The 10,834-nt window shown below is 45.5% G+C and overlaps 1 protein-coding gene and 2 pseudogenes across 2 annotated transcripts in view; 1 reads left to right on the top strand and 2 right to left on the bottom strand.

Annotated features, from left to right (window-relative positions):
* Positions 1-127: 127 nt before the first annotated feature.
* On the bottom strand, positions 128-963 carry LOC110334114 (annotated as a pseudogene). Its single transcript, XR_002381110.1, has one exon. The product of XR_002381110.1 is annotated as an NADH dehydrogenase [ubiquinone] 1 alpha subcomplex assembly factor 4 pseudogene (transcript).
* Positions 964-1,348: 385 nt separating this feature from the next.
* On the bottom strand, positions 1,349-1,948 carry LOC110331819 (annotated as a pseudogene).
* Positions 1,949-9,957: 8,009 nt separating this feature from the next.
* Syce1 (synaptonemal complex central element protein 1) overlaps positions 9,958-10,834 on the top strand; it is a 12,177-nt gene continuing 11,300 nt past the window's right edge. The window contains exon 1 of the mRNA XM_021214940.1: positions 9,958-10,060. Coding sequence (XP_021070599.1) covers positions 10,009-10,060 — 52 coding nt within the window. The 5' untranslated portion in view covers positions 9,958-10,008. The remainder of the gene's footprint in view (positions 10,061-10,834) is intronic.

The raw sequence follows: 10,834 nt of genomic DNA, 5'->3' as shown, positions 1-10,834 counted from the left end.
CTTTCTTCACTTGGGAAATATAGTCACTATGTCCCCCTGCTGATTATCTGTCCCTAACACAATGCCTGTCTCATAGTAGTCAGGAGGGCTCTTGCTTTCAGTGTCTACTACAAAGAACAAACCAACCTAAACTGGAAAGTGAAATTTAATATCGACTCATTCAGGCAACATGATCAATACGGCTAACATATACCCAGGAACTACACATATATAAATTAAAAAAAAATTATATGAACAATCCTGAAGAGGTCAAAGAGCTTTCAACGTTATGGCCCTCAACTCACAGTAACTTGTATAACTTAATACACGAAAAACAAGGGCTCGGAGCTTGGGAGCACATACATGGGAAGTTGTTTCGTGATTTTCTTCATTTTGATTGTATTGCTTTCCTGTCTTCTGGAGGTAAGACTTTGACTTCAAAAGTAACAAAATATTTGAGAAGAGAATTTACATCCTTCAGTTCTAAATGGTATCCTTGGGCAATTTTCTCAGCAGTCCATGTTTCTGGAGAGAGTTTATGGTTATTGAGAAGGGTCAATGCCTCTATAACAGTAATCTTGCCTTTGGGAATGTCCATGATATTCTTATCAAAGTGATCTCCTATCGGCAGTCTGAATTCCTTTGGTTCTTGTGGTGGTTCAACTTTTACCCGCAAGGCAGGCACCGGATCTTTGGAATCGACATATACATCTCTTAGCAATGACAGCAGCTTGTTATCCTTTCTAGAAACAACTTCTTCGATTTCTGGATACTGACTCAGGTGCTCCTGCAGGAGGCCGCGGGTGGAAGGGTGCTTGGGTGCCATGGAGGGCTTCCTCTTGCTGATCTCCCGCTCCGCTCGCTCCTCCACGTTGAAGTTCCTGAAGGCGCGGGTCACGCGAGCCCCCATCTCTAAATCATGATGCCCTGAGTTCACTACCCATGTGGGGAAGACACCCAGCACCGGTGACCTCTGTGCGCGCGGGGCATGCGCACACCCTTATTTTATTTTTTTATGTATAACAGCCTCTTAGTTTATTATAAACCAACTTCATAGGCCACAGAAAAAAAGGACTGTGTACATACAGCCTTTTGGGAAGGAAACAGGCAAGGAGCTGAGGAGGACCAAGATGAGTCTAGGGCCTTGGAGGGCACATTTCCCAGAGAGGGAGCCCTGAAAGGGAAATCAGAGAATCCATGAACTGCATAAAAAACAAACAGGTCTGTGGTAACCTGACCCTGAGGAGCAGGGTCCATGTCTCCTCTGAGCTACTGAAGTAATGCTATATGAAGATCAAAGCAGACCAGATCAAAGAGTGCCTGGAGGAGGAGGTGGAATCCCAGGAGGGAACATGTCCATTGGAGTTCCTCAGCCAGGAGGGAGCCCCACTGAGGGACCCATGGGAGACCTCATGCCAGGAGGTGGGCCCATCTTACCCGGAGCAGGGGCTCCTCGGCTCATAGGTGGAGGAGGACCCCCACGACCAGGTGGGTACTGAGTTAGGGCTCCTGCAGTACTACTGGCTGTGGCTGCAGTTGTAGCAGCTGCAACAGTGCCTCTTCCTTGTGGGGTCATCACCTGTTGGGATGACCCTCCAACACCTCGGACTGGCCCAGCAAGTCCTGCAGGAGCCTGAGGCATGGGAACACCGGCCGGGATTCCTCTGCCAGCAGCCCTGCTGATGCCTGGCCCCCCAGCAGCTCCAGCAAGTGGCACTTGGGTAATGCCAGTATCTTTGGGAGGAGGTCCTTCTACTGACACGGAGGCCAGGATCTCCTCTCGAAGCAATACCAGACCAAGAACTCGCTTCTCTTCCCTTTCTGCTTGTTTGCAGTTCTTTGGCTTCCTGAACTCATCACAGTCATACAGGATCAAATTCATGTGCTTGTCAAAGGCTTTGAAGGTCCCGATGAAGATCCAGCCATCTTGCAGGATGCACCTCAGCCTGTTGTCAATGTGCTGCAGCATCTTGCTTCTCTTGCCCACCGAAATAGTGGCGGCTCGGATGGCTCAGATTCCCGCCAGATTCGCTTCCACAGGGGCCTAGTTGCCAGTCAGCCGCTGGATTCCCGCTGCCCCTTTTGGTGTTATTATTGTTATTAATTTTTGATTTTTCGAGACAGGGTTTCTCTGTATAGCCATGGCTGTCCTGGAACTCACTCTGTAGACCAGGCTGGCCTCGAACTCAGAAGTGTGCCTGCCTCTGCCTCCCAGGTGCTGGGATTAAAGGCGTGCACCACCACTTCCCATCTCTTTTTGGTGTTTTGATTGCATACTTTATATAAGTAATTAAATCAAAAGGTAGATACATAAATGAATCGTGACATTAGCGATATAAACTGTTAAGATCTAAGTTGTTTACTAACCGTATACATTCATTCTATAAATATTAATTTTTAGCTTACTCAAGTAGCTCTGAACTGAGCTTGATAGTGGGAAGCCAAAACTCCCGTTGGCTTGGCAGAGAAGACTGACTGCTTCCTTCCAGTGTGAAGAGTGTTTCACCAGCTTTGGACACGGGGTGGCAGATGCTCTTTTGTTGAGATTTGCTGGGCAGTGGAGGGAAGGACCTTGCTGATTACACTGAGGAGCTATAGTAATTAAACTAACTAAAACACCATATGGTATAAGGTAGAGAACCAGGGAGAGGGCTCAGTCAGTGAAGTGTCTGTGCAAGCAAGAGAACTTGAGTTAAAACAGGCAGAGACAGAAAGATCACTGGGGCTTACTGGCTAGCTAAGTGAGCACCAAGGTCAGGAAGAGATTCTGCCTCCAAAATAACAGAGCAACCGAGGAAGACACTTGCTACTTTTCTTTGCTGTGATAAAGCACCAAAAGTCAGGATCCTCGGTAATTCTAGATCCTTTCAAGTTAACAACACAACTTCACAAAGCCTTTGCAATACTTTAATATATTTAATATTTAAAAAATAGTATCTTATTTAACTTAAGTAATAATTTATTAAATTAATATTTAATATAAAATGCTAACTCAACTGGCTGGAAACACTTAATACTCTTTCAGTTTTCTTGGTGTGAAATATTGTTTATGGGGAGTCTAGAAAGTGGAATATAAGGTAGTGGTACCCCAATTGAGTTCCCTTTAGAAGAGTTAACACAGACCCTGTGAGATCATGAAAATCTTGAATCTTTCCAATCATGAAGTTAAGGTTCAAATGAGGTAGGAGGAGTTCTGTGTAAAGAGACCTAAGTAATGAGAACACATGATACTATTATCCTTATTTGTTTAGTTTCAGTAAAATAAAGAACATTACTAGCTTTATAAATATACTTTAATATTCTATGAGAAATTCTAAGTAGCAGAGGAAACCTTTAAAATACCTAAATGTAACATGATTTAAGAAATTAAATGTTTAAAAGAGTCAGAGTTTTCATTGGAAAGAACTTATGTCCCAGGACACTAACTGGTATCATTGAAAATGAGCATAATCTCACTTTTCTGATGTCTCTATGGGTATCAAAAGAAAGTGGCACAATTTTGAAGCTATACATTAATCCATTAATCACCTAAGATTTTATAGTTCAAGATCAACACAATCTTAAAAGATTTAAACACCTGACTTTTAAAATAAATCCTAAGATCACTACTCTAAGGCCAGTTCTTACTGATGCGTATCTTCTGAATGTTTTCAGGAACATGACAAGGCTCATAGTCGATCTGATGTGCTTGTCTTCCCGGCAGAATCACTAAGATTCCTTTAAACCCAAGGTCAAGGTAGAGAGTCATGCGTTCCCTTTAAGAATGGTGCATGCTGTTTATTTTTCCGTTCCTGTTGCTGCGACAGCATACCCCGATGAAAGTTAAGTAGGGAAGGGTATATTGTAGTTCACGATGCAGGGTATAATCCATCATGTTTGATGTCAAAGCAGCAGGAGCTGGAAGCAGCTAATCATATTATGTCAGAGTCAAGGGAGGAGAATAATGAATGCATGCATGCTGGCTCTAGCTCATGTTCTCCATTTTGTACAGTCCACTATCCTTTGCCCAGGAAGTAGTCATGCCTACAAGTAAGATGTGTCTTCCCATAAATATTTGACATAATCAAGAAAATCTCCTGGGAATGCCCAGAGGCCCATCTCTTGGGTAATTCTGCCAAGTTGATAAATATCTCTACCATATTTGACTGAAGGTAACAATGACAGTAAACTTTGGGATCTTTACAATCAGACACTCATAGAGCTTCTAAAGTAAAAAGAACGACACTACAATTAGCAGGAGAGGAAATAGAAAAGTAGGAAAAAGTGGGGAAAGGCTGAGCGCTAACAAATACGTGAAGAATCTGAACCCACGCTGTGAGGACAGGCCAAAATAAACACTGGACACATGCCCTGCAAATCAAATAGGAGGCAATCCAACAACCAGCTCAGAATAAACAACTAGAACGAATATTAGCCAAACCATACAAAGATCTGGCTCTAGAACAAATTTACTAGCATGTGCCCAAAAGTAACAGGGACGACTGAGCACAAAAGTATCACTAATCCATATTCTTTTCTTAATGGAAAAGAACTTTTTCATCATAGTTTCTCCTTTGTTTCCTCTCAGATTCCCCCTACTCCTCAAGCCTCTAACTCCATGCCTTCTCTTTCTTTGTAGAAAACAAACAAGTCAGTCATGGTGGCCCAGGAAGGCCAGAAGAAAGACATCCAAGTGCCTGCCTTGGCTCCCCATGCCCCTACCCCTGCCCAGGGAGGCTTGAAGAAAGATCCCCAAGCACCTGCCATGGGTGTCACTATGATGGGCTAATGTGTGATGGAGAGATGGGAAAGATGGAGAATGTGGTGGAGAGATGGAAGAGAAAGTGAAGCCAAGGAGTTCATACACTGTGGAGAAAGGTGGAGCTGAAGAGTCAACCCGACAGACTGATATGAGGAGGCTATGGTGAGGTCTTGGCCCGGGCTGCTACCAAGGGCCATGACTGGGTCTGTGGTCCAGCTGCAGCAGGGGTTCATGCTGATGTTTGTGGCCTGAGTTAACCACCAAAGGCCAAGTGGATGGTTGTGCTCTGGGCTGCTGTTGGAGGCCATGTGGATGTCTGAGTGCTGTGCTGCCAAAAAAGCAGGACATGCTGATCTAAGTGGCCTTTGCTGCATCTCTGGCCATGAGGATATCAAGGCCCATTCCGCTGCTGGGCCATGTTCGGCTACTGGTCATTTGGCAGCCAGGGACTGTGTTGATCTCCCAGCCTAATGTTACCACCAAAGGCTATGCAGATGTCTCTGGTCTAGACTGCTGCCTGAGGCACTGTGTTGACCTGCCCTTCTCTCACTCTCCTTACTGGACATCACACTTGGGACAAATGGCTATGACCCTCACCTGGGCAGCAGTGTAGAGATGACCCTGGTGGCAGGGGTGTAGGTGAGCTGGCCCCAAGGGCATGAGGATGCCCAAGGGTGTGGCTAGCACCAAGGGAATGAACACAGGAGAGTTGGCTGGCTCTGCCCCTCATTTGCCATGGGGTGGTGTGGGTGAGGGAGACATGGCCTTCTTCCTCCTCAACCCTTGCTGTCTGTGGCAGGTTAGTGAGCTGGCCCTGAGGTCATAAGAGTGGGAGAGCTGCCCCCTTGCTCCCATTATTGCTGCAGCACTTAGGAGAGCAGGCCCTGCACCTTGCCTGGGCAGCACAGTAGAGCTGGCCCTGGTATTGAAGGCACAGATGAGCTGGCCCAGAGGGCAAGAGAGCAGGGGAGCTGACTCTGCCCCTTGTAGGTGCAGCACGGTGTGAGCTAGCCAGGGCAGCGCTGGAGAGCTCGTCCTGGTGGTGCAGGCCCAGAAAGGTTGGTAGGCTGACCGACTCAGCTACCTTCCAGGCCCCAGATCCAGGGCTTTGAGTTGGCCCAACTCAACATCTGTTTCATCTAGGATCTGCTGGAACATGTAAAAGGGCTAGTCCTGCAGATCCTAAGCTGCTGGATCTCCATGACACAGGGCAACAACGGGAAATCTGAGAAGAGTTCCAGTGAGGATCCAGTATTGATGGTGTAGCAGAAGCCTTGAACCAGACCAATGACTCGCAACAATGAACATTTGCAAGTCAAGATGTGTGGATAAAAGGGTATAAATATGTTGTGTGACACACTACAGTTTCCATGATGAGATTTTTGTTTGCTGTTTTTTTTTTTTTTTTTCCGTTTGCAGGGGAAGTTGCGAGGGCAGAAGGTGGGTATGAAGGGACAGAGAGATGAATGGGATTAGGGTGCATGATGTGAAATTCACAAAGAATCAATAAAAAGCTAAAAATAACAACAAAAGAAAACAGAACCAGAATAAACCAACACACACACACACACACACACACACCCCAAAGTAAAAGTATTAGAAACACATATTGATGCAGAGTCAGCCCCCAACACAAATAAAACCCATAAAAACAAAAACAGGAACCTATAATATACAAGCAAAAAAACAGTAAGGAAAAAATGGCCAAACAAAGCAATATGAGATGAAAAATCCTCAAAAATACATGTGTGTGTGTCTCTGTGTGTATGTTTGTTTGTGTGTTGGGTATCTACTGCTAGGCATGGGGCTAGCCCTTAAGTGTGGTTTGTATATCAATTGGAGAAACTAAGTTTTCCCTTGCAAGTGGTTGTCATTTGGAGAGAGCTTCTTGGTCAGAGATAGGAGCTCATGTTCGCTTCCCCTTCTCAGTGCCGGGGACCCAGTCTGGCACGGACCTGTTTAGGTCCCGGGCATGTTGTGACACTGTATATTTTATCTTGTCATGTTTGGTTGTTATCTCTTAGAATCCTGTTCTTTTCTTTATGATATTATTATTACTATTAATAATAATAATAATAAAATAAAATAATTTTTTATTATTATATTCTTTATTTACATTTCAAATGCTATCCTGAAAGTTCCCTATTCCCCCCCACCCCTGCTCCCCTACCCACCCACTCCCACTACTTGGCCCTGGCTTTCCCCTGTGCTGGGTCATATAAAGTTTGCAAGACCAAGGGGCCTCTATTCCCAATGATGGCTGAATATGCCATCTTCTGCTACATATGCAACTAGAGACATGAGCTCAGGGGGTACTGGTTAGTTCATATTGTTGTTGCACCTACAGGGTTGCAGTCCCCTTCAGTTCCTTGGGTACTTTCTCTAGGTCCTCCATTGGGGGCCCTGTGTTCCATCCAATAGCTGACTGTGAGCATCCACTTCTGTGTTTGCCAGGCACTGGTATAGCCTCACAAGAGGCCGCTATATCAGGGTCCCTTCAGCAGAATCTTGCTGACATGTGCATTAGTATCTGGGTTTGGTGGCTGATGATGGGATGGATCCCCGGATGGGGTAGTCTCTGGATAGTCCATCCTTTCATCTTAACTCTAAATTTTGTCTCCGTACCTATATCCTTTCATGGGTAAAAAAATAAAATAATTTTGTTTCTGTGTATTTCTATGAGCCTGTATGTTTGTGTTCCATGTTATGCAGGTATCTAGGGAGGCCAACAGAGAACGCTGGATGCCCTAGAACTGGAGTTACAGGTCGCTGTAAGCTGTTATGTGGGTGCTGGGAACTGAAGCCAGGTCTTCTGCAAGAGCAGCAAATACATTATACCTCTGATCCGTCTTTCCATTCAGCCAGCTCTTTTCTAATGAGAGATAGAAAGGGAGTGGACCCGGAAGGGAGGCTATGAGGGGAGGAACTGGGAGGAGTGAAGGAAAGGGAGACTATACTTAGGATATATCATTTGAGAAAAGAAATCTATTTTCAATTTAGAAAAAGGGAAAATACTCCACAGACATAACCATAGTCTTCCCGATTGAAGTCCCCCTTTTCCATATGACTTGACTTTATGTCAAGTTGCTAAAAGCTAACCAGCACAGGTGGGAAGACTTGGCCATGGTCTCGGAGCCCTGAAGTGTGGTAAGAGTGGAGCAAGGGAGCTGATGTAAGCATGCGTGCATTCATCTGTCGCTCTTTGCTTCTTTACTGTAGATGTAACGTGACATTATCAACACCCTTTTGCTGTGATAAAATCCTCTGACAAAAGCAACTTAAGGGAGAAAGGGTCTGTATCAGCTCACAGTTCCAGGGGGACCATCATAGTGGAGATAGAGGTCATCGGTGTTGGGGAGGAGTGTTGGTAGGAGCAGGATATTGTTGGTCACAGCACTTCCAGGGTCAGGAGGTAGAGGATGCTGGATATGTGTACTGAGCCCCTTTTCTTTTTGCTCAGTCCAGGACTTCGTTACCAACGGTGCTTTCCACATTCAGAGCTATAACAAGGAATGTGTTTCTATGGTAATTCTTTTTTTTTTTTTTGTGCTGACATTTTTTATTAGATATTTTCTTCATTTACATTTCAAATGTTATCCCCTTTCCTAGTTTCCTTTCAGAAAATCCCCTATACCCTCCCCTCTCCCCTTGCTCTCCAACCTACCCACTCCTGCTTCCTGGCCCTGGCATTCCCCTATACTGGGGCATAGAATCTTTACAAGACCAAGGGTCTCTCCTCCCAATGATGGCTGACTAGGCCATCCTCTGCTACATATGCAGCTAGAGACACAAACTCTGGGGGTACTGGCTAGATCATATTGTTGTTCCTCCTATAGGGCTGCAGACCCCTTCAGCTCTTTGGGTACTTTCTCTAGCTCCTTCATTGACCCTGTGCTCTGTCCAATGGATAACTGTGAGCATCCATTTCTGTATTTGCCAGGCACTAGCATAGCCTCACAGGAGACAGCTATGTCAGGGTCCTGTCAGCAAGCTCTTGTTGGCATATGCAATAGTGTTTGGGTTTGGTGGTTGTTTATGGGATGGATCCCGGTGGTCCTTCCTTCAGTCTCTGGTCTGAACTTTGTCTTTGTAACTCCTTCCATGGGTATTTTGTTTCCCTCTTCTAAGAAAGAAAGAAGTATTCCATGGTAATTCTTAAACCAGTCAAGACGACAATGAAGATTGACAATCATAAGTAGGAAAGGAGTGTGTGTTTGCTGCCCTTTAAAATATACAGACATGTAACTATTACATTCTCACATTTATAATCATGAAAAATTATATATAAACAATCACCATCATATATACATGTGTATTATATATGATTGTGCTCTGATAATCCTATCAATCAATATATCAAATAATCAAATCACAAAGTGATTTCATTCCTTCTGAATTTGTAAAGATTTATTTTGTGTCCCAGGGTATAGTCTATTTTAGAAAAGTTCATACACACACACACACACACACACACACACACACAAAATGTTATTCTTGGTCTTTAATGAAGCAGAATGCAGAATTCTTTATATATATATATATATATATATATATATATATATATATATATATATAATTTATTACACATAGTATTTCAGTCTTGGTCCTCAAGAAAACAGAATGCATAATTCTTAATATATCATACTATTTATTTCCCTACGGCCACTTAATGGAGTGCTGGAGTATTGTGGTATAAGAAATTCTGTATCCGTGTCAGAGATGAGCAAGGTGAGACCTCCCAGGACCGTGTAGAATGTGCCAGAAATGCTCACATTTGGACTGTCTTGGCAAGATGGCTTAGGCATAGCGTGGATGGAGACACCTACAGGCTTTTTTGAAGTAGTGGTGAACGGTCTCTTGGCAACTGGGAACTGGGCTGTTTAGCACGTTCACGGAAGGTCCTTGGGGTTCTTTCAGCAGGCATCATGGGTCCACTCAGTATCACCGTTCTGTCCAAGGGCAGAAAATGTCCACATTCCAACCCTAATTCTAACTTTGACGACCTAACCTTTGTAGAGGGTGAGGCCTTCATGCTTGTTCATGCACTTGCCTCCGAAACTGGCCAAACACTGCTTGGAAGTCTTCACTCCGACTCTCACGTTTAAATAGGATTTGTGTTTGGTGGCAGTGGTGGTGGGCGCAACGCTTTACGCCTGCGCATGCGCAGCAGCTGGCCACGCGGTCCTCTTGCGTTTACCCGTGCAGCGTACTGCGCAGGCGCAGTGTCTAACAGCCTGGAAGCTGCTGCGGCCCCTGAGGAAGTGGCCACCAGACCACAGCCGTTGGGTATGGAGCCCGAGGGCTCAGCAGACCTGCTCCACGGGCCTGAGGGGGCCAGAGGTAGTGGCGGAAGGGCGCCTGGGTTGGCCTGGCGAGCTGGCGGGGGTGAGTGGGTCGCCTGTCGAGGTCTGAGGAGATCCACGCGACCCCCGGAGAGGGCTGACTGGGATCTTGTCTGAGGAGAAGGCAGCTTGCTGTCTCCCTGTGATGCCAGGCCTAGCGTGGGGTTGTTGTAGGTCACACAGTTGTCACCTTCAGAGCGGGCCTGAAGTCTTGTGACCCTACCGAGCTGGTGTCGCCCTTTTGCCGTCCAGAACTTGATGCCATCTTAGCGCCTCTGCCAAGGGGGTGCTGGGACCGCGTCCGAGCAAAACTTCCGTTCTCAGACCTTTTCTGCACCCTTCTGTGTATGGGGCGGTAGAAGGACATTTTTATTGTGATAAATATAAGTTTATACAAAAGCGTCGAGCAAGGCGGGCTTACGCTGTGCTGTGATTCTCCTGCCCAGCTTTGGTGGTTAGGATTGTCAGGCCTCCCCCAACCCCATCACTCGGTCCTCTGTTTTATGACCGACTACCCCAGACAGCAGTGTCACCCATAAATGTCCCATATGTGTCTAGAGGACAAGTACTCCAGAAAAAAAAAAAAAAAAACAGTTGCCACAGCTATACAACAGCACCAACAATTCCTCAATCACATACAGTATCTAGTTGCTTTTAAAAATCTGTTTCTTAGCCAGGCGGTGGTGGCACACGCCTTTAATCCCAGCACTTGGGAGGCAGAGGCAGGTGAATTTCTGAGTTAGAGGCCAGCCTGGTCTACAAAGTGAGTTCC

This window comes from Mus pahari, chromosome 1, assembly GCF_900095145.1.
Source record: "Mus pahari chromosome 1, PAHARI_EIJ_v1.1, whole genome shotgun sequence".
NCBI lineage: Eukaryota > Metazoa > Chordata > Mammalia > Rodentia > Muridae > Mus > Mus pahari.
This window is presented reverse-complemented; position numbering and strand designations above follow the sequence as displayed.